At 39.2% G+C, this 24722-nt stretch overlaps 1 protein-coding gene across 1 annotated transcript in view; it reads right to left on the reverse strand.

The window, feature by feature from the left end:
- The window catches only part of DNAH2 (dynein axonemal heavy chain 2), a 152805-nt gene that overhangs the window by 115329 nt on the left and 12754 nt on the right, over window positions 1–24722 (reverse strand). Inside the window, exons 5-12 of the mRNA XM_044672676.1 lie at window positions 23584–23812; window positions 22364–22474; window positions 21471–21709; window positions 9841–10032; window positions 8041–8246; window positions 5785–5914; window positions 5307–5489; window positions 4474–4688 (exon numbers count right to left, since the gene is read on the reverse strand). Coding sequence (XP_044528611.1) covers window positions 4474–4688; window positions 5307–5489; window positions 5785–5914; window positions 8041–8246; window positions 9841–10032; window positions 21471–21709; window positions 22364–22474; window positions 23584–23812 — 1505 coding nt within the window. The remainder of the gene's footprint in view (window positions 1–4473; window positions 4689–5306; window positions 5490–5784; window positions 5915–8040; window positions 8247–9840; window positions 10033–21470; window positions 21710–22363; window positions 22475–23583; window positions 23813–24722) is intronic.

Here is a 24722-nt window from a genome sequence, read left to right on the forward strand (position 1 = left end):
GAAAGAAGGAAAGGGAGGGAAGGAGGGAGAGGGGGAGAGAAGGAAGGAGGGAGGGAGGAAAAGGAGGGAGGGAGGAAAGAAAGAGAGAAAGAGAGGGAGAGAAATATTCAGTGCTAATGGCAGGGCCATGGCAATACACTAAATACAATATCATTTTAATGTTATATCAATCAAATTATCAAAGGGAAATATTTTATAGAACTAGAAAAAATAAAAACAATTCGTGCGGAGAAACAAAATATTTAGGAGGAAAAGGTTGGGTTGAAGTGGGTCAGTCAGCCAGTAAACATTTATTAAGTACCTACTATGTGCCCAAGTACAGTGCTAAGCAATGAGGATAGAGAGAAAAGAAAAAAAAGAAAGAAAAAAGGAGCTCAGTCTAACAAGGGAGACAACATGCTAACATCTACGTGCAAACAAGCTATCTACAGGATAAGTTGGAGATAATCAAGAGAGGAAAGACATTAGTATTAAGAGGGATCAGGATAGGATTTCTTGTACAAGGAGAGATTTGAGCTAGGACTTGAAAGAAGCCAGAGAAGCTGGAGGATGGAGAAAGGGAGGGACAGCCAGAGAAAATGCCCAGTCTGGAGGTGGAGCATTTGAGAAACAGCTAGGAAGCTGTTGTCTCTGGCTCGTAGAGTATGGGGGGGAGGAGGGGAATGGAAGATGGAAGAAGGCTGAAAAGGCAGAAAGCGGTTATGTTATGAAGGGTTTTGAATGCCAAACAGAAGACTTAATATGTGATGCTGGGAATCACTAGAATTTTTTTTTAAACCTTTACAATCAATACAATAAGTCAAAAGAGAAAACAGTATAAAGAGTCTTCTAAAAGCGTACAAGAATGCTAGGAAGGTGGATAGCTCAGCAGCTAGAGAGCCAGACCTGGAGACATAGATGATAAGCCCATAAAAAGGAAGGCAGAAAATCCTGGGTTCAAATCCAACCTCAGACACTTCCTATCTGTGGGATCCTGGTCAAATCCCTTAACCCCAATTGCCAATCACTTACCATTTTTCTGACTTAGAAATGATATTTAGTATAGATTCTAAGTCAGAAGGTATGGGTTTAAAAAAAAAAAAGAAAATGAATACTAGACTAACTCCATCTTAATAGCTCTAATATCATAATGAATAGGCTAACTGTGAGTCTGATAAAGAGAAGATACTAGAAACCTATTTAGTAAAGCAAGATGTTTCTACTATGAGAAAGTGCATGGGAGCTGAAGCTGAAGGCATAGTAGATTTGTTCCAATTCAACTTATGTCCTTTTTATCTCTTTCTCACTTCTTCTCCATACATGTGTGTATATGCATAAGTTGAATTCTCAGTAACTCAAATGAGACTATGATACAATTCCATTGTATGACAATATATCCAAAAAACTATTCATTATGACCAAATTGGATTTATACCTAGAATGCAGGGTAGTTCAACATTAAGGAAAACAAATTGCATAATTAGTTATATAAACAATTTTTTTAATTTTTAAAAATAAGATTAAACCACTAGACACATAAAAAGTCTTTTGAAAAATCTAGCATTCATTTTGTTAAAAACTTCAGAAAGCTTTGGCTTAAAAGGGACTTTCCTTAACATGATCAAAAGTATTATCTAAAACCAAGAGCTTACATTATTTTCAAGGGAAATGGAAACTTTTACAGTGAGAATAAGGGTAAAGTTATTTGGCCAAGAAATACTAGTGCTGTTAGTTACAGGGCAGGACATGGATGATGAGCCCATACAAGCAACTTAAGGAGGACTAGACAGAAGTAGAAGGAGTAACCTCACAGACATCTTGGGTCCCTGCTTTGGCCTGACCCAAGAAGCTGAAACTCCATACAGATGGAGCGAAATCCAAGGCCACCAGCTCAGTTCAGGCAACTGACTTGTTCTGGATGGTCTGTAGATGCACAGGGGTTATGGGGTTTTTAACTGAGTAAGAAAAAAGAGAACTTGATGTTTCAAGTTGGAGTGAGCAAAAACCCAATCACTTTTGAATCTTTCAATGTTTTTCTTATTTTACTCACAATATAATAATTACTAATTCTGATTCAAAATTATTCAATCAACAATTGGGATTTTTACTTACTATTTACTATTTACTTACCATGGTTATAATTTGATAGAATTCTAAAAAGGTATAAAACAATTCACATAAACCAATTAAAGATAGGGGCAGCTGGGTGGCTCAGTGGATTGAGAGCCAGGCCTAGAGACTGGAGGTCTTAGGTTCAAGTCCGGCCTCGGACACTTCCAGCTGTGTGACCTTGGGCAAGTCACTTGACCCCTATCGCCCACCCTTACCACTCCTGGGCTAAGGACGGTCCCTAGCCCGGATGAAAAAGAAGGAGGGTTGGGCATGGGGCTAGCAACCCCACCCTGTAAAAACTACATCTGCTAAAGAAACTGCAACCTAAAGTAGGGGCAGCTGGGCTAGCTCAGTGGATTGAGAGCCAAGCCTAGAGACGAAAGGTCCTAGGTTCAAATCCGGGCTCAGACACTTCCCAGCTGGGTGACCCTGAGCGACTGTGTGACCCATTGCCTACTGGTTGTGGCCCTATGCTCCTAGAATGGAGTCCCAGGATAGGAAAAAAAAAATTAAAGATAAATCTAAATATAGGGAATGGTAGAATTCTTTTTGAGTCAGAAGCTGCACTGATGAATGTATTATTACCAATCATTCTTTATCTGTCTAACCTTGAGCTCATTCCTCATCACTACTCCCTGGATGTTTCAAACTGGGTATCTCAGAGTCATCTCTAACTCAACATGTCCAAAAGAGAATTCCTTATATTTCCCCCATTTTCCAACTTAATGTTGAGGACACCATCATCAATCTCAGTATCATTCTTATCTGACATATCCATCCCCCACAGATACCACAACTCCTCCCAAAACTTTTCTTTCTCCACCTCTCTCATATATGTCTTCTTCATACTACTCATGCAACCACCTCTCTAGTTTAGGCCTTTATCACATCATAATGAAGAACAAGTACAATAACTTTTTTTTTTTTAATTCTTACCTTCTATCTTAGAATTGATATTAAGTATGGTTTCCAAGGCAAAAGAGTGTTAAGGGCTAGGCAGCTGGGGACCCCATCTATGTCATCTCTTCCCTCCTCAATCCATCTCTAATCTAGAGTTGCCAAGACAATTTTCCCAAAGTGTAGTTCTAACCATTCTAATTCAATAAATTCCAGAGGCTCACAAATATCTCTAGGATCAAAGCTGTTCCCTCTCTGTCTTTCCAGTTTTCTTAGATTTTACTCCCCTACATACATTCTGCGGTCTAGCTCTATTGATTTATACTGGCCTTTCCTTACACATACTGCTTGGCCTCTCTGTGATTTTGTCCTAGTTGCTCCTCATGCCTGAAATACTCTTCCTTCTCACTTTTACTTCTTAGAATTTCTGACATCCTTTAAGAATCAGATTAAATCCCACTGTCTACAAGAAGTCTTTCCTAGTCCCCCTGGATGCGAATGCCTTCTCCTCTAAAGTTATTGTCATTCAGTTGTTTTTCAGTCACGTCCAACTCTTCATGACCCTATTCAGGGTTTTCTTGGCAAAGAAAATAATTTGCCATTTCCTTCTCCAGCTCATTATACAGATGAGGAAATAGAGGCAAACTTAAAGTTAAGTGGTTTCCCACGGCCACATAGTTAGTCAATGTCTGAGGCCAGATTTGACCTCAGGAAGATGAATTTTCCTGACTCTAAGCCAAGTGCTCTATTATTCTGTGTCCCCTCTAGGGTTACCTTCCATCTACTCTGTATGTACCTTGTCTATTCCATATACATGTTGTCTTCCTTTTGAATGTAAGCTCCTTGAGGATGGGGACTGGTTTTGCATTTTTTCTTTATATCCTTATGGTTTGGCAAAGTGTCTGATACATAGTAAAGGCTTACTAAATGCTTCATTAATTGATTTATTGATTAAATGGGACATAGACCTAGAAAGGGACACAGAAAAAAAGCATCTTATTTGCTTGCTGACTTTGTGAGTTTTATTGGTTTTGCTTTGTCTCTGCCTAGAGAGTTTAGGTAAAACACTTCTTGGATGTTTATTTGATTGCTACTGCTTATAATTTCTAAAAACAAAACAAAATGAAAAAAAGATTCTAACTCTATAAGAAGAGTTTGGTCAGAGACTCACCTCCTATCCCCAAATATAGATCTCAGGAGAAACACATATCATGTGGTTTGGAACAGAACAGAACAGAGCAAGGAACAGAAACACCAGGTGGCAGTATACCTTAATCATAGGCTCTTTTTTGAGGGAGTTGACATAATTCTTTTAAAAAGTTAAAGTGTAAAATTCAAGTTATGAAGAGAAAGCAAATATTGTAGGGCGTAAAGTATAATAGCAGAGAGATAGATGGAAATGGGGACCAAGGCACACAAGACAGAACTGTGAGAAGGGTCAAGGAAAAGGGACAGAGATGATGGCACTTTAGCTGGCCTCCATACTTGTCAAAGTTGACATTCAGCATTCCTGGCTTCTCGGTACTGATCCCTAGCAGTGGAGTGTCCAGCCGTTTAATACTGTCCTTTTCCACAGTCTGTGTCCAGTCTTGAAAAGTCTTCCGAATCATTTCATCCATGGCCTGGGTCAGCTGCTGGTATGCGTGGACACTCTCTTCCCCAGTGCCAATGTGGGGTAGGAAATGGGCAGATGTAAGACACTAAAAAAAGGGAGGAGAGAAAAGCATATAAGAAGGCCATATTTTTCACATGCTTCTAGTAACTAATCTGATCCAAAACCTGAGGAATGGAAAGCTTAATAGAAAGATTGAAAATGTTATCTACTTCTAGAAAAAATGCTATCCACTTCCAGAGAGACAACTGTTGAACTGAGTGCAAATGAAGAATAATTTTCCCACTTTATTTTTCCTGCTTTTGTCTTGCAATATGGTTAGTATGGAAATAGGTTTTGCATGATTTTATATGTATAATGGATATCATATTGCTTGCCTTCTCAGTGGGTAGAGGAAGGGGAGAATTTGGAACTCAAAAAAAATTTTTAAGAATGTTAAAAATAAATAAAAATTTTGAAAAGAAAAAATGAAAACACACAAAAAGGAAGCATTGGCACAAGTGATCTGATCAAGAGGATGGGATAAAAAAAGGTTCAGAGAATATGTTACAGAGCAGAAAAAGTATTATATTGAAAGAAAAAGAGATAAGAGAGACAGAGAGAACTAGGGGAATACAAAAGAAATACAGAAGATAAGGAATGTGAATCAAGCACAAAGATTGAGGGATAAAAAGGTAAAACCAGAGGACACCAACCAGTCACTTACATTCATGGCACGATCAAGGCGATGACGCAAGGTGCGCACCCAAAAGGCATGACCAGAATACTGGCCCATATATGGAGGTATATAGGGCCATTTCTTGCTCAGTTCCCGGTTCACTAGAGTCAGCTCCGCATTGAAAATCATGTACAGATCCACTGCTTTCTTGTCAAATGTTCTCTTTATAGCCTAAGAAAGAGGTAAAAGGAACTATCAGCTCTAGAAGGGAAAACAGTTCCTTGGACTCCTGGATCCTAATGTCCATGGGACTCCCCTACTTTTATGTACTCTATGACAAATATTACCAGATGTTTACATTACCCTTTTTAGGTGATCTCGAGAGCAGTGTGTGAAAGTATGGGTGATTTGGTGTGCAGTAGACAGGAGATAAAAATGAGATGGGGGAGTCCCTGAGTAAGGGAGGGAACAGGTAGATTTTTTTTAAGTAGAGAGGGCCTTCAAAAATCCAGGAAATGGCAGGCACCTCACGGCTTGCAAGTCTATGAAAGGTGTCCAGCAGCAACACTCCATGTTCCACATCTCGGACTGTCTCAAAGGCAATGGTAATCAGGTTCTGCGTCATCACCTCCAAATCTTTGACTCCTGCCCGGAATCTATACCAGTTGCAAAAAGAGACATGTTGAAATGAATAAGCCCTTATTCCTGGGCTTTGTCCAACCCTACCTCAGATCCTTGAACTCTCTTTTTACAAAATCACAGAACATTAAGGGTTAAAAGGGATGCCAGAGGCCTCATTATCCTACCCTTCTTCATTTCTAAAGACTAGCTTGCCCAGGCTGGAAGTGCAGGGACTACCCAAAGGCCTGGTCACATTTTGACTGGCATGGGAGCCCTGATGTGCTTGTGAGCTAGCTCATCCCTCTTTAGGCACCCTGGTGCACTTCCCCTCTGGATTGTCACCCTACCTCCTAGGGGCTCATCATATTAATGCCAGACTTTGTAGATACCCAGTTAGCCCATCACAGAACTCCCAAACTCAAAAAGATCTACCAGGTTCAGCCTCCTTGGCAGTGGGGATCACAGGTTTAGGGCACCACACCTGGCCCTATCTACTTCTGAATAAGAATCCCTTCTACAATAACTCCAAGTAGTTGTGACCCACTCCATTTTTTAACTCTTCTTTCTGTTAAAAAGTTGTTGGGGGTGGGGGGCGGGGAGGATTCCTATAACAAACCTACATACCTATATCTACATGAAATTTCCACTTATTGTTCCTAGATGGAGAAGGGTTGGACACATCCAGAACTAAACAGAATAAATCAAATCTCTTTTCTACATGACAAGTCTATAAATTTTTTTTTTAATCCTTACTTTCTTAGTAACAAGAAGAGTAGTAAGGGCTACACAAAAGGAGTTAAGTGACCTCCCCAGTATCTCAGGCCACATTTGAACCCAGGTCCTCCCAACTCCAGGCTCTATCACCCTCCAACTCTATCCAATGTACCACCTAGTTGTCCCAAGCCAATAAATTATTGTAGATAGCTATCATATTCTCCCTACAAAGCTTTCTCTTCTAGTCTAAATACTCCAGTTCCTTCAAACAATTTTCATATGACAGCCCTTACACTATCCTGGTTCCTCTCTTCAATACAAACTATACTTTGTTGCCTTTCTAAAATGTAGTGTCCAAGACCCAACAGGGTTCAGTTATATGTGACAGCCTGACCACTTCAGAGTATGAGGGAATAATTACTTCCCTCTCTCTGGACCCTATGTTAAGACAGTCAAATATTCCTTATCCTATACTTATGAAATTGATTTTTTGAGCCCATGGGTAGGACTTTGTGTTTCTTCTTATTAAATTTCATCCTGTTCAATTCAGCTCACCAACCTAGTCTGTCAAGAGCTGATGATTTCTGACTCTGGCATCCACCTGATTCTCCCAGTCTTAGACTACCTAGAAAGTCAACAAGCATGCTATCAATGCCTTCATCCAAATCACTGATTAAAAAATTAAATAACATAGGACCAATGACAGATTCCCTAGGGCACTCCATTAGAGATGTCATGACAAAGTGACATCAACCTAGAATGACTATTCTTAGTTGAATCCAATCCAGACCTATCACCTAGCCAATATTTCTCCATCCTTCCCATAGTTGGGCATGAGAAACTCTGGCAAATGTTTTATTTAAATATATAATGTACTATATCTACAACATATTCCTAATCTACTGGTCTGGTTATTCAACCAGAAAAAGGAAAGAAAGTAATTATGGCATGTCCTTGTCTTAAAGAACAGGCTTTCAGTGATTCCTTTCTAAGTATTCACAAATTGCCCCTTTAATTATGTGTTCTAAAGTTTTCCAAATTAAGCTCACCAGTTCACTTTATCCTTTTTTTTAGAAGTTGGGACATCTGCTCTTTTCCAATCCTGTGGCAACTTTCTCATTTTCCAACATCTTTCAAAGATCCCTATTAGCAAGTCAACAATTACTCTGTGCCAGTCCCTATCAGTAAACTATAGTGTCATCTTGACATTAAGCTATATAGGCGTCTTGAACTCATTACCATCTGACCATCTCTTCATCTCTCTTGGGTTTTCTCTACCTGTTAATTATGTGTATATTTTTCTTTCCAGTTCAAAGTTCATTCTTAAAAATATACATTCTTTATCAGTCAAATCCTTCACCCTCCTTGATCCGGTCATCTGCTACTCTTCTATTTACTTTTCTATTTCTCCTCAGCCCTCCTCCCTTCACTTTATGGAGCTCCCTACCTATTATAGTCTTCATGCCAAGAAGTGTTCTTAACATCCAGGATGCCCCCACGAATGGCTCGCAGCATGTGCAGATTCTTATGGAAGATGTCCTCAATCTCCAACAAATTACGTGCCACTTGGGGCCCTTGGGCACCAAAGAAACAAGGCATGTCCTCCTGCTTGCCATCTTGCCAACGAGCAAAGTGGTACTGGCAGTCACAAACCTAGAAAAGATTCCACATTTGGTCTCCTACATCCTCCTTCTTAGCATAGGAGCTAGGACATTTTGCTATATGTATCTAATAAGATGTATGCTGCATCTAATAAGTAAGTCCAATAAGAGACACAGGCTAACTGAAATGGAATTAAGGATAATAAGCTAGGCCTAGGGCACCAGGTCAATGCTAATGATGATTTTAAGGGGTTAAGGTGAAAGAGGAACATTAGGATGATGGAGACAGAACCTCTAGCTAGGCTTAAGGAAGGTAGGAGTAAAACCACTATATAGTACCTGACACAGTAATTACTTAATAAATATTTATTGATTAATTAGTCCCTACTGCCACACCTTTTCAGCTCCTAAACAAGGTCTCTGCCATTGGCTTTGGTTCCCCACCTTAACCAAAATCTCCACACCTCAATAAGATCCTTGCAACGTTGCACAAAGGCATCGACCTGGGCAAATATGCTGGTCTGGTCCAGGACCCAGCCCCGATTGGAGAATCTGAGTTGGGAAGTAGGAAACACTGGTATCATAGTCTTAAATTCACTGACAGGAGATACAATGCTGGATTAATTCTGGAGTCACAAGAGTCTATTTAGCAGAAAGGCTAATGCTAAGGGCTGAAATGGGAAGAACCAGAGATAGGTTCTTCCTATCTAGGTTTTGAGATAAGATGATAAATAATCAAAATATGGGGTCCATTTAGAGTGGGGAAGGGACATTCTTGGGAACAGATATGAGTTGCTGGATATGTGTGAATCAGACACTTGGGTTTAAAGAGATGGATTAAGTAGGGGCATGAAATTTGTGACTGAGAACTCAAAAGTAAAGAATTGGTCCAAGGAGGCAGATTTTACTCTCTTTAGGGGTAGAGAAAGATCAGGGAAAAGGTTACACATCCTACTGAGTATGTAATTGTACAGCTTCCATGTAATGGTCCTTCCAGGCCTGACAGCATGCTATGCAGTTGTGTAGACTTTCTTTACTAGAAATGACATAGCCTTCAAATATTCGGTCCAGGGAAATGGCATGGCAGCACAAACGTATGATCTCATTGCTCATCTGCAAGGACAAACCTCTTTAACCTCTCAGACTAGTGTCCCCATCCCCACCCAATCATCCCAGGCTTTTCTTTGAGCCAACCTGACCACATCCCCAAGCCTTTTTCCTTGTCACTAGATGGGACTCATGAATTCTTTTATCTCTAATGGAAATCTGCTCCCAGCTAAGGCCTACGTATCTGGGTTATGAACCTTCATACTTTGGCTCACATGGCCCCTTGGGTTTGACCATCACCTTCATTTCATTTCATATGACTTCAATTCATGTATTCTAAATTCTCCAAAAACTATTCCCCAAATTTCTCCATCTGCTTTGCCACTGTACCCAGTGGCCTTTCTATCTGATTTGCAGCTAAAACCTCCTATAAAATGCAAGCTTCTTAAAAACAGGGATTGTCTTGTTTTTCTGACTAACCCTTCAGTACCCTTAAGGTCCCCTCTGACCCCTAGATATCTTTGGCTGAGTGAACTTAGTGAACTAGTCTTAGAAAACTCAGGAAACAATAAATCCAGGTCCCTTCCCATCACACATACCTTTCGGAAGAGGGAAGTGAGTCTCTCTCGAGTATTGTAGTAAGGGGAGTTGACCCAGATAATTCGGATGAGACTGAGCAGTAAAGGGAATTTACTAGGGATTTCTTTGGGTTTCAGAACTGCCAGTTCCTGATAGGGCTCCTTCAAGATTGACAAGAAGGTCAGGTTTGACTGTGCTTGTCGGGAACCATCCTACAGGTGAAAAAATACTGAGTTAGTCATCAGGGAATATACTAGGACTGAGGCCCTTCATCTCATTAGATCTCCATCCTACCTTGCCTTCTGCAGGGTTACCCTTCTAGATCTACCTGACCTGGCATCAACTGTTCCACAGTGTGCTATCTCCACAGGATTTCTGCCCATTGCTTGCACTGTATTTTCCCTAGTCTATATGTTACTCTGAGAGTACTGCATCTTTTCTCATGCATATATACCTATCACCTCCCTTAGACTGGGAGCATAACCTGATAGCCAGTGTCTCTATTTCCTTTCTCTTCACAACTCCACACATAGCAGATTCACAATACCAACTGTCCAATCCCAAATACATTTTCTCTGACTGTATTTGCTATAGCATTTTATCCCTGGGTTCTACAGGGTTTCAGGTTTCTCCAGTAAATGACATGCTTCATGTCCAAAACCTAACTCAAAACTTCATCTTCACTAGAAAAGACTTCTATTACTAGCTCTACCCCTTCCCTCTCAGAATGGTCCTTCCCTTTGTATCCCTTGAATATTTTCTTGATTTGTTGGTATTAAAATTTGTACTTGCCAATGAAAGATAGTATTTTGTTCCATAAATATTCTTCAGTCATCTTGGGTACATGTCCTATATGTACTCCTTACAATCTGTACCACATAATTTCTAAGCTATAATTGCTATTATTGGAAAATTTAGGAATTATCACCATCCAAGGTAAAAATTCTCTTCCCATACTCTTTTGGCTATCCAGCTAAATCCTGCTACTCCTTAGTCTCTTTCCTTCTTTATCTCAATTTTCCCTGAAATGTCCATCTGATTGTTAAAAAACTTCCCTTCGATCTCTACTTCTTTTTACATACTTTCCATCTTTCACTCACTGGAACCTGGATCTCTCTTAAAGACTTTCATTAGCCTCCTACTCCAGTGCTAGTTGCTTTTTATTTGCTATTTCCTGGCACACTGAGACTGGGGGAATTAATATATCCCTTGCTCCTCAATGTGACTTCAAGACTTTCCCTCTGCCACCATCCCTCATCAACCTCTCCTCCCTTAAGATTAATTTCATTCCTCTATGTCATTTGGTTCATAAACATAAGCTAAGAAAAAACAAAATTAATACTTTTGTACACAATATCATCTACTTAGAGAACCCTAGAGATTCAGTTAAAAATTAATTGAAACAATAAATAACTTCAGCAAACTAGCTAGATACAAATTAAACCCACAAAAACCATCAGCTTCCCAACAAGAAGAGAAACTTCATTAAAAATTACAATTATTACAAGTAGATTCAGAGTCAGGACTAGAGACAGGAGGTCCTGGTTTCAAATTTGAACTCAAGACACTTCCCAGCTGTGTGATCCTAGGCAAGCCACTTAACCCCCACTGTTTAGTCCTTACCACTCTTCTGCCTTGGAACCAATACCCAGTATTTATTATGAGATAGGAGTTGTATTTTACTACTCTGAGGTACCACCTTACACCTACCAGACTGGCCAGTATGGCAGCAAAGGAAAGTGATAAATGTTGGAGGGGATATGGCAAAATTGAGACACTAATACTCTGCTGGTAGAATTGTGAATTGGTCCAACCATTCTGGAGGGCAATTTGGAACTATGCGCAAAGAGTGCTAAAAAAACACATGCCCTTTAATCCAGCCATTCCATTGCTGGGTTTGTACCCCAAAAGAGAATAAGGAAAAATATTTGTAAAAAATATTTATAGCCACCTTCTTTTTAGTAGCAAAAAATTGGAAAATGAGGGAGTGTCCATTGATTGAGGAAATAAATTGAGGCTCAATAAATTGTGGTGTATGTTGGTGATGGAATATTATTCTGTTGAAAGGAATAATGAGCTGGAGGAATTCCATGTGAACTGGAATGACCTCCAGGAATTGATGCAGAGTGAAAGGAGCAGAATCAGGAGAACCTTATACACAGAGATGGATATACTGTGGCACACGTGGACTTCTTTACTAACAGCAATGTAATGACCCAGGACAATCTAGAGGAATTTAGGAGAAAGAATGTTGTCCACATCCAGAGAAAGAACTGTGGGAACAGAAATGCACTAGAAAAATATGTGACTGATCATATAGTGTGATGTAGATATGTAGATCTACATGTAGATCATGTAGATATGACTGGATCACTCTACTGCAAATATGAATAACACGGAAATAGGTTTTGAACAATGATACATGTATAACCCAGCAGAACTGCTTGTTGACTTCGGTTGGGGAGAGGAAAGAGCGGGGTTTGGGGCTGGATCATGAATCATGTAACCAAGGGAAAATATTCTAAATTTTAAAAGTGATTTAAAAAAAGAACTTGTAAATAATAATAATAATAACAGAATATATAAAATATTTGGGATCTACCTACCAAGATGTAATGAGAATAAGTTTGTTGTCTTGATATAACTAACTCAATTTTGTTTTAAGCTTCCATTTTGCAAATGAATAGTTGTTCTGTAAGTTCTCTTTTTGTAATACTATAAGGGCTTAAGTGGTATAAGTTTACATTGATGTGTATACCCCAGGTTTGGTAAATAATTACCAATCATGGACATGTCTCCCAGATTTGGTAAACAACTACTAATGGGTTATGTCCTCCAAATCTGGTAAACAACTGAGAAACACTTGTTACTGATGTTTTCTTTGATGGATAGTTCCTTTTGTTATAAACTCGGGTAATTAATCACCAATCAGAACTTGGGCATAAACAACTAATGTCCATAGCTACAATTTTAAGTAACCTACTGGAGACTCCAATCTATATAGACTCATCTTGGGTCATAATTAAGGCCAATTTCAATGTCTTCTTCCCCCTCTTTTGAAATTAAAGCATCCCCTATGTTCACTTGAGGGAAGTACTGATTAACTAATGGAGATTAGATGGTCTTGTTAGTCAACCACATCATAGGAAGACCCATGGCCTTTAGTGGACAGAGAATTTGTCAATTAGTAGTGGTATTTCACATGCTTACTGGGAAGGCTTAGAAAATCAAGTTGATGGTTTGTTCCTAATGGAGTTAATGTTTACATTGTCTAATAAATAATATAAACTATTTTTTGAACACATTTGTAATAAAGTTTGACTGCTAACATTGAGAAGTATATATCTACTTAGTATTTCTACTGCATTAATTAGAATAAGTAACAGTAAGTCAGTTTTGTATGCATTACATTAGACACATACAGAATTTATACAAATATAAAATACTACTAACAGAAATAAAGATAAACTTAAAAAAGCATAGAGATTAACTGTATATAGTTAGGTCTTGCTACTATAATAAAAAATAATCTAGTCAATACTAACTAAATAAATTTGCTTATTTAATAAAAATCAAACCACGTATTACTATATAGAGCTAGGGAAAAAACTATAACAAAAATAATCTGAAAGAGCAAGAATCTCAAAGGAAATCATTTTTTTAAAATTCTTACCTTACGTCTTGGAATCAATACTCTATGTATTGGTTCTAAGGCAGAAGACTAGTAAGGGCTAGGCAATGGGGGTTAAGTGACTTGCCCAGGGTCACACAGCTAAGAAGTATCTGAAGCCAGATTTGAACCCAAGACCTCCCATCTCCGGGCCTGACTCTCAGTTCACTGAGCCACCTACCTGCCCCTTAAACAAGCAATTCTTAAAAGAATAAAAGTGAACTATCAACAACCATCAATAAAAATAAGCAAACAATTGTCAACAGAAAAGCTCCAAATAAGTATTAGAGAAATGAAAAAATTTTAAATTATAAGATTTCACTATTAGATGGCAAAGATAATTTTAAAATGAAAGTAATAATTGTTGAAGATGTGGGAGTAGATGACACTAATACATTATAGTTTTGAGTTTTCTAGCCATCCTAGAAAACATTTGGAACTACATCCCAGGAGACACTAAACTTTGACCCTTTGACCCTCTAATGTGCTCTAATGAGCACATATCCCAAAAAGGTAAAAGGGAGATGGAAAGAACCCATATATACAGACATATTCATATCAGCACTTTTTGATATGGCAAAGATTTGGAAACTAAAGGGATGCCCACCAATTGGGAAATGCCTGAACAAATTATGGCAAATGAATGTGATAGAATATTATGCACCACAAGAAAGGAAGGCTTTCCACAAATTCCCCCAAATTGAGAATGTACCCCCACTCCAGTGCCTTACCTCAGACAGGGGAGGGAGGAAGTACTCCCATTGGGCTGCTGGGCAAAGGGGCAGGTGAAGTGAGGAATGTCCTCAGCAAGTGTAGAGAGGGGGAAGGGAACAGCTCTAGCCTGAGTCCCTCTGGCTTTCTAATAACAAACTCTGGCAGGCAACTGCAGGGATGCCCACAAAGAAGGCTCTGCAGGCCCTTTTTGGCACATGTGCTATAAGTTCACCATCACAGCTATAGATCAAAGTCATTAATGAATATTAACCCAAAAATTTTAAACAAAAGTTTGTCATACATCATTCATTAGAACCAAGAGGATTTATACCAAGGATGCAAAGATTCGATATTAGAAAAACAATCAGAATAATTAATCATATTAAAAACCAAATCATCCAGAATTGCATAATCATCTCAAAGATTTTTTAAAAGCTTTGACAAAGTTCAGCAGGATTTTTTGCTAAAAAGTCTATAAAATGTAGCCCTAGAGCAGCACTGGCAAAGCATTGACACATGTACCAGCCCTATTAACCTTCTTCTCAGCGTCTGAGGACATTTTTTGTATGTTGTGCCCCTCTGTCTAGGGACCCAACGCAAACATTTCCTCCTTCCACACTTTTGGGTATTGTGGGGGCTCACAGATAGCTTGAAGTTGCCATCTGGGCATGAAAACTTGAAAACATTTGCTAATGCTGGCGTAGAGGGATGTTTTTTAAAATATCATAAAAAGCATCAATCTAAGATCAAATGCAAGCATCATATGCACTGGAGATACACTAGAACCTTTTCCCAAAAAATAAGGAAATGAGGTAAGGATGTCCATTCTCCCTACTATTATTTTATATAGTTCTGGGAATTTTAGCAAGAGTAATAAGACAAGAGAAAGAAATTAAAAGTATTAAGTTAGGTAAAGAAGCAATAAATTATCCCCAGTTGATGATATTATGGTGTACTCAAGAAAACCTAGGGAATTAGTATAGACACTCAAATAACTATAAAATAAATAACTTAAAGAAACTCAAATAACTTCAAAAGAAAATATCTGGGGACTGACCTGTTAAAGCACACAAAAGACTTGTATAGATTTAATTACAAAGCACATTTGGGAAGACTTGCACAAATTAATGCAATGAAGTGAGTAGAATCAGATTAATATAATGATTACAAAATTGTAAAGAAAAACAATTTTGAAAAACTGAAGAACTTCAGGAAACTACAATGACCAACCATGATTCCAGAGGCTGAAGAATAAAACATGCTCCCGGTTCAAATGTGGCCTCAGATACTTCCTAGCTGTGTGACCTCAGGCAAGTCACTTAACCATTATTACCTAGCCCTTATCACTTTTCTGCATTGGAACCAATACACAGTATTGATTCCAAAGCAGAAGGTAGGAGTTTAAAAAAAAATGAATGAAGTTTGTTTCCCACCTCTTGTACACCTCTTATACTAGAACAGTAGAGTGAGATACACATTTTTTGATATGGTCAATATTTTGCATGACAACACAAGCTTGTCCCAAGATGTAGAGGGAGGATTTTGGATTGGGAGAATTGGGGACAGAAGGAGTTAGTGATGGTGATATCAAAAAGGAGTGGGTGGGGCGCAGAGGGAATCAGTAGTGAAGCATTTTTAAAATGTACATAACAGGGGCAGCTAGGTAGCTCAGTGGATAGATCACTGGGCCTGGAGACAGAAGGTCTTGGGTTCAAATCTGGCCTCATGTGTCACTTAATAACCCTAGGCCAGTCACTTAATAACCCTAATTGTCTAACCCTTACCATTCTTTTAGCCTGGAACCAATACATTGCATTTTTTTTTAAAAGCACAGAGCAGAAGGAGATTCAGAGAAAAACTAACATGCTTAATTTAGTTTAATTTTAATTTAATTTTCTATTACATGTGAAAAAAAAGATCTGGGTAATGAGATTCTTAGTTTTACATATAATACTCCTTTTCTGTTCTTTATATGTAGAAATGTTCAAGATTTGTAGTCTTTGTCCACTTCATAATAACAAAAGAATAGTTTATAGAATATTCAATCTTATTTTAAAGAAGTTAGGTATAAAAAGGAAATGTACAATAATCACTGACAAATTCATACAGGGAAGCACTAGTCAATCTGTTTTTGGTGAATCCCAACAGTTAATCATTTGCAAATTCCTGTTATAGGAGTAGAAGGAGATAGTAGTACCTGGAAATTGATTTTCCCTTTGAAAGAAAGGAGCTGATTTGAAAAATTGGAAACCCTAATAATCAAGGAAAGTTTGCCACTAGACTAACTGAAAGGTTTCTTGAAGTTTGGAAAAGATACTTCAGCTATGGATTTAAATCTCTGGCAAAATATAAATCAATCTGAGTTAGAGATTTTCTTGGGAAAGAACCTATGTGCCCCTGGGCATGTAGGACCAGTTATGCAAGTGAAATTACAATTGCAATGGAAAACATCTAAGATGGGAAAAAATGTGTAATATGATGGAAAGCATCAAAGGGCTAGCTTTTATATTTGTGTGGAATTATGAGGACAGCAAATTCTGAACTCAAATTTAACAATAGCCTTCTAGCATAAAGGGGTGAAGCAGCTAGGTGGTAAAGTGGAGAGAGTACTGAGTCTGGAGTCAGGAACACTCATCTTCCTGAGTTTAAATCTGGCCTCAGACACTAGCTGCATGACTCTAGGCAAGTTTGGCTCAGTTTCTTTATCTGTAAATGGCAAACCAGTCCAATAACTTTGCCAAGAAAACCCCAAATGGGGTCATAAAGAGCTGTACCTTATTGAAAAATTACTAAACACACAACACAAAATGTATGTGCTGAATTTTTATATGGGAGGATGGTCTACTATAGAATTGGTAGAAAGAAGAATGGTACCACTTGAGGAAACAAAGAGGGTTAGCCTGAAAGAAGCAGGCAAATATCTATGAAATTATAGTGAAATAGCACATCTATCTCATGGTCATTAAAGGAGGAAATAAATTTCATTAAGAGAAGTTGTTAAAAAATTCATTTAAATTGTGGTATCTGTTGGTGATAGAATACTATTGGCTCAAAGGAATAAAGAACTGGAGGAATTCCATGTGAACTGGAATGACCTCAAGGAATTGATGCAGAGGGAAAGGAGCAGAACTAGGAGAACATTGTACACAGAGACTGATACACTGTGGTACAATTGAACATAATGGACTTTTCTACTAGCAGCAATGCAAGGATCCAGAGCAAGGCTGAGGGACTTATGAGAAAGAAAACTAGCCACATTCAGAGGAAGAACTGTGGGAGGAGAAATACAGAAGAAAAACAACTGCATGAACACATGGGCTGTTGGGGATATTATTGGGGATGTAGTCACTAAACAATAACTCTAGTTCAACTATCAATAATATGGAATTAGGTCTTGATCAATGATACCTGTAAAACCCAGTGGAATTGTGCATTGGCTAAGGGAGGTTAGGGGGTTTTGGGGGAGAGGGAAAGAACATGAAATATGCAACGATGGGAAAATATTCAAAATAAAAACTTTAAAAAATAATGATTAAAAATTTTCATTAAAATGCATTTAAATGCAATTTAAAAAACAAACACAAAAATCTAAAATTGAGGAATGAACTAACTTTGCAAAGAGTTGTCAAACTAAGTATAATGAGTCTAGAACACATCAGTATGGGTGATCCTACCCCCTGGTCACTTCCAGTGAAATGTGCTACCATGCTGATAAATTTGTTGCTTTGGGATAACGCAGTAAATCTGGGGTGGTCCCTAACTGAGCTGAACAAAGAGAAGACTAGCCACTAAGCCAGGAAGGATAGCCCACTCAGAAGATTTCAAAGGGAGTGACTTCATCTTCTGGCTCCATCTTTCTTTCTATTATCTATTCATGTCAGGACAATTCAAATCTGGCCTCAGTCACTGACTAGCTATATGATGCTGGGCAAGTCACTTAGCCTCTATCTGCCTCAGTTTCCTCAACTATAAAATGGAGATGTTTGGGGGCAGCTGGGTGACTCAGTGGATTGAGAGTCAGGCCCAGAGATGGGAGGTCCTGGGTTCAAATCTGGCCTCAGATACTTACTAGCTGTGTGACCCTGGGCAAGTCACACCATTGTCCAGCCCTTACCACTCTTCTGCCTTGGAACCAATACACAGTATTGGTAAGGGTTTTTAAAAAAATGGAGATGTTTACAGCACCTGCCTCAAAGAGTTATTTCAAGGATCAAATGAGAAGATATTTGTAAAAGTAAAAAATTAGCATAGGTGCCTGACACATTAGGCACTTAATAAATGTTTATTCCTTTTTCATTCTTCTCCTATTCAAGTCTCATACTAGAGAGGTGGGGAAGGTATCTACTGCTCATCCCAACACCATGGTGGCTACAAGAACATAGCAACTAAAGCACATAAAGCGAGCTTTAAGCCTGGGTTTGGGATTGCTTCTCCATTTAATTTCTTCCTTGAATATAGGTCACTAATCAATGGTCCCAAGATGGGCATTTCCAGCCTGGATCACAGTTCAACAACCCTGGATGTCTGAGTAAGAGCTGATGTAACAGTACTTCTGGCAAGAACTAGACTGGCTGCCTTGTAAGGGGGCCTAAATTGCTTTGAAAAAAAAGGAATTTTATTTCTTCCCAGGGAAAAAAGGAAGAACTCTAACTATGGGATCAGATCAGGAGGGCAGAGTTTTTGAGTATAGAGGGAGAGAAAAAGAATACAATGGCAGGTAGTAGGGTAATTAAGACAACACAGAATCTCTGCTATTTGGAGATGCTTCAAAAGCTGATGAATCCAGGGGCCTTTGGGTTTTTCTCCATCAACTGCAGAGAAAGAAGAATAGGGAAAAAAAATAGAGACCTTGGCCAGCTACACATGGCCTCCACTGGGCAACCCACAGCAACCAGTGGAGTTTTAACATAGAAGAGAATGATCACTAACAGAAAAAGAAATTACATCTTTGGCTGCCTGGACAAAACAGATGGACCTTGAGGGAGTTGTTGATGGACCCTGAGAGCAGAACTGAAGTGAAATACCAATTTAACAGTCCCACAAACTGCTTCAAGTTGGAGGTTGAAGTAGCTTTTTCCCAAGAGATTCTAACAGCAACTAAAAGCTTTCTATTGCTGGGATAACCCAAGTAACTCTTCCCTAGTAGAGACCAGGTTGTAAGGATCCCTCATCCCAGGGAAAAGGCTCCTTCACTCTGTACTGTCTGGTATATATTCTCTTATGTATGTATGCTTTCATTTATATTCTGCTACCAATTTGGATAAATGAGTTTTTTTGCTACTTCCCATGGGTGTTCATTGTGGAACTAGTATTTTGTGGAAAGGCATTCAAGCCTTTGTATGTAAAGCTTGGGATTCTCCTTTCCCCACTAAACTAAAAATATAGCTCAAATCTTAAAATCACATCCCTTAGACCAGTGATGGGTAAACTTTTTAAAGAGAGGGGCCAAAGGAAAGGAAATGCTCATCTGTCAATCTGTTTCTAAGGCAATTCTTTCAAAGTTTCATTGTATTGTATCCTACTCGTTGTATTCGTCACATTAGGAATAATGTGGCAGGGCTGGATAGAACATTTCAGGGGGCTGCATCTGGCCCTCAGGTCAAAGTTTGCCCATCACTGCCTTAGACCAACAATATTCAAGGGAGCAGATAGCTATAAATACCAGTGGTATGCCAAATATTATGTGCAGTACCTAAAACAGAAATAACAGTACCTAGCACATAATAAGTGCTATGTAAATATAGCACGCAGTAGGTGTTATATAAATATGCAAATAGATATATAATGTTTTTATATGTTATATGAATTTTACCTATATTTACAAGAATGAAAACTGCCTAGATAGGACAAAGCAAAAATAGAAACAATTAGTTCATTTCAGAAAACAAAGTCACAGTGTCAAACAAAATTGATAAGTCATATGGGTTTGTTCAACTACTTTCTTTGTTACAAATTGAGGTTGGAGGAGTAATAGCCAGAAATGACAATGATATAAAAACAAAATATAAAAAGAAAAAAATAAATTATATAACTACAGGGATGCCAAGTCTCTGAATCTATGAATGAAGTAGGCATTCAGATCCCCAGTGAACTGGGAAAATGGAAAACACAGAAAGTGTAGAAATTCTGAGCTAATTATAGAGAACAGATGAAGAAGTTTGGAAAAAAAATGTTTTAATTTTGAGAAATATTCCATTTTATTCCTTAGGTTAATTTCAGACCTAGCTAGTGAGAGGTTAATCAAAGTTATTTTAGTGCTGCCTTCCCATCTGCAGGCTAAGAGCCCTTGGGTGGTCAGCAAGGAACCAATTGTCACACTGTGAAGATAAAGAGTCCATCTTTCAGAAGTTCCTTCTCCAGTCCTACTCCATATCTCAAAATTCCTCTATATTTTCACCCATCTTGTCCTCTTTTATTTCTGACTCTGAGGAAGTGGATATTTTTTCCCTCTCTACTTGTGTCCTTGCTATTATTCCCTTTTAGGAGATAGCCATTCATTCCCTCTTTCTCTCATCATCACTTTCAAGTCTTCTCAATCTACAAGTTGTTTCCCCAATGACAAAAAATGTTTCAGGTCTAACCCATCCTTAAAAATCCCTTTGTGATTCTACCTGAACAAGATCTCTCATTTCCATTCAATACCTTCTGTCCAATTGTACAGATACCAGCCTAGATCAGATTCTCACTTTCTCTCACATAGACTATTGTTAAGAGCCTCCGAAGAGGCCTCTGCTTCCAGTCTCTCTCCTCCATTCTCCAGACAGCCACCAACATCATCTCCCTAAGGCCCAAGTCTTACCATGCCAATCCCCTGCTCAAAACCCTTAAGCAGCTACTTAACCCCTTTAGAATAAAATAAAAAAATTCTTGAACTTGGAATTTAGAGACCTCTACACACAATCTTTCTCCATCCTACTTCTCCAGACTTATTTACCATCATACAGAATGTTCCATCTCTCCATGGATACGTGGATATATAGGCTGACCCTCACATCTGGAATCCATCCTCTTTTCTCTTTAGCTTTGCTTCTCAGTATCTGTCCTCATTCCTGCCTTGGCTTAGATGTGATCTCCTTCACAAAGCCTTCCCTGTTTGTGTTCTTTCCTCAATTCTCCATATTCTAGGTTGATCTAGATTCTCTCTCTCCACCCCCAACCCCATAACATAAGGTCCTTGAATTGAAGGCAAGCTAATTTTTTCTTCCTATCCTAGGTATATCCCCAAGTCCTCCCACCCACCCCTGTCACTTTGTCTCTTTCCCAAACCTGGATCTGACGGGCCAGCTTCATAAAGGGACTCAAATAAGTGGACTTGGCAAGACGTAGGATTGACTCAATGTGCTTTACTCCTTTCTTAACCAGCTGTGTACTAATTCCAGACAGGTCCATACATCGGTTCAGCCAGAACTCAATTTCTTCCAGAGGTCCGAGGCTTTCACCAGTATCTACTGCTTCCTGGGCACTGAGCACCTCCTTTATCTGTCGAGTCCAGTGCACCATGGAAGCTGAGGGAGAGAGGACAATGTGAAGGGGAACATCAAGGGGCGCCCCGGGGCCCCTTCCCTATTTCTACGACCTTTCTCTTCCTCACCGATTTCAGGCATTCCAATCATGTCTGATTCTTCATGACCCCTTTCGGGGCTTTCTTGGCAAAGATACAAGAGCTGGGTGGCTCAGTAGATTGAGAGCCAGACCTACAGATGGGAGGTTCAAATCCAGCCTCAGATACTTCCTAGCTGTGTGACCCTGGGCAAGTAACTTTACCCCCCACTGCCTAGCCCTTACTGCTCTTCTACCTTGGAACTGATACAATATGGAAGGTAAGGGTTAAAAAAAAAAAAGATACAAAGATGTATCCAAAAAAGTGTTCAAAAAGATACAAAAAGTTTGCCATTTCTTTCTCCAGATCATTTTACAGATGAAGAAACTGAGGTAAACAGGGTGAAGTGAGTGACCTGCCCAAGGTCATATGGCTAGTAAGTGTTTGGGGATAGATTTGAACTCAGGAAGATGAGTCTTTCTGATTCCACTGCTGGAACTCCTATCCACTGGGCTACCTAACTCTTCCCTAGGATCCATCCCCAAACACACAAAAACACACACACACACACACACACACACACACACACAGAAGACATCAGAATAAAGGTGTTACTTACTCTCTAATCTTTGCACCAGTTCTTTGTCCTTCACTACTACTTCTGGAGGCATGTTCATGGCTTCCATGGGGATATAAAGGACAGTGTGTCCCTCCAGCTTGTACCGGGTATCTGAGGAGGGACCAAGGAGGTTCAGAGGGTGGAACAAAGCTTTCTGGGCCTCAGTTTCCATCTCATGCTGGAGGTGGGGGGTGAGAAAGAAGGTAGCTAAATGTAAATTATTATTACATAAAAAGCATGAGAAGTGAAGACCTCCATGGAGTGAGCATATTTTAAGATTCTACTACAAGGAGGAGGCAGTGAGGTGGCTCAGTAGAGCCAGGCCTAGAGATGGGAAGTCCTGGGTTCAAATTTGGCCTCAGATACTTCCTAGCTGTGTGATTCTGGTCAAATCACTTAACTCCAATTGCCTAGCCTTTACCACTCTTCTGCCTTGGAACCAGTATACAGTATTGTATTCCATCTAAGATGGAAGGTAAGAGTTTAAAAAAAAAGAGAGAGAGAGAAAGAAAAGAAAAAAAGATTCTACTATCAAGGCAAGGAGGCCTCAGGGAGGGAAGCTTTACAAATGAATGTCTAGTTGATGTTTTGTTTTGTTTTGTTTTTTTCATGGGATAAGGTCAAAGAATTGCATAGTGTCTTCTAACCTCCCTGTTCTGGGCATGTTCAAGTCACTCTCTATTCCCGTTTCACAGGTAGTCATCATTCAGTCATGTCTGACTCTTTGTGACCCCATTCAGGATTTTCTTGGCAAATATACTGGAATGGTTTTGCCATTTCCTTTTGCAGCTCATTTTATAGATAAGGAAACTGAGGCAAACAAGGTTAAGTGACTTGCCCAGGATCATACAGCTAGTTAGCATCTGAGGTCAGATTTGAACTCACATTTTCCTGACTCAAGACCCAGTGTTCTATCCACTATGCCACCTAGTTCTCTCTAAGAGAGTCAACAAAATACAGCATTTGCAACAGTGGGCAGCAGCTAGATCAGGGAATGTGCTCTGTGCACCACTCCAAACTATCCCCAACATTGCCATGCTCCTTATCCCATTCATGATATTAACTCACCTTTATGCAGGCAGCCCTTTAGGGTTTCAACAATCCCAGGCCATCCACAATGCAAGTGGCACCATTTCCACTTATGAATAAGGAAGCAACTTACACCATTGACAAGTAATCCAAGGACTCAGCATCTTCACCTTTCCCATCTTCCCCCTTACCTGTCAGGCAGGCCAAGAACTTGTGAAGATGGGAAGAGAAGTGGTTGCGGATGCTCTCAGGCCAGCTGACGTTGCTAAATATCTGTGGGGCATAGATGCCATTGAGCAGACGAAGCAGCGCTGGAATGTAGGCCCCTCGGACTGTCCCATACTGCACAATTATCTCAAAATTACGAGAAGTGATGGGAACAGGGGCCTGTCGAATGAAGTAGGTGATCTGGTTCTGGGTCTGCAGGAATGGGAGCAGGTTAGAGTTTGGCCTCTACATGTTACCCCCATCACCAGCTAACAGCCTATATTTGTAGGACCTAAAGTCATCCTACTAGATTTTTAGGGCAGGACTAAGAAATTGGGCCAAATTTCCAGAATTCATGGAGAAGTAATGGGTGACAGACTCATCTAAAGTTATTTGATGGAAAGATCTTCAGCTATAGAGAGAACAGGAAAAAAAGAACCTAAGAACCAGAGAGAGTGTGGTGGCCACACAACAGAAGAGACTTGATTTAAAAAAAATTTTTTTATTTTAAATTTTAAAAAAGAGGCTTAAGGGGAGCTAGGTGACTCAGTGAACTGAGAGCCAGGCCTAGAGACGGAAGGTCCTAGTTTCAAAGCTGGTCTCGGACGCTTCTTGGCTGTATGACCCTGGGCAAGTCACTTAATTGCCATTGCCTAGTCCTTATCACTCTTCTGCCATAGAACCAATGCACTGTATTTTCTAAGATGGAAGGTAAGGGTTTGAAAAAAAAAAGAGCTTAAATAATATTAGGTATTTTTTTATGTAGCAACACTTGTTACTAATTATATTATATATATATTTAGATAGCATATATTTTATATGTTATATGTAGCATATTTATATATTGTGTATAATATAATTATAATAATATGTTATTTATAGAGTACTTTAACATTTATGAAATAATTTTCCCAACCTGTGAGGTGGGGAGATAATGCAAGTATTATTGTCCTCATTTTACAAATAAGGAAACTGAGGCCCTCAAAAGTTAAATGACTTTTGTAGGGTGATAAAATGCTAGTGTCAAATCCTGGGATTCAAACCCAAGTCTCTCCACCCCAAGTCTGGCACCCTGTTTTCTAATTTCCATACAGTTATTTTCCACATGATTAATCATTGATGA

The sequence above is a fragment of the Gracilinanus agilis genome, chromosome 4 (genome assembly GCF_016433145.1).
Source record: "Gracilinanus agilis isolate LMUSP501 chromosome 4, AgileGrace, whole genome shotgun sequence".
NCBI classification, from domain to species: Eukaryota; Metazoa; Chordata; class Mammalia; order Didelphimorphia; family Didelphidae; genus Gracilinanus; species Gracilinanus agilis.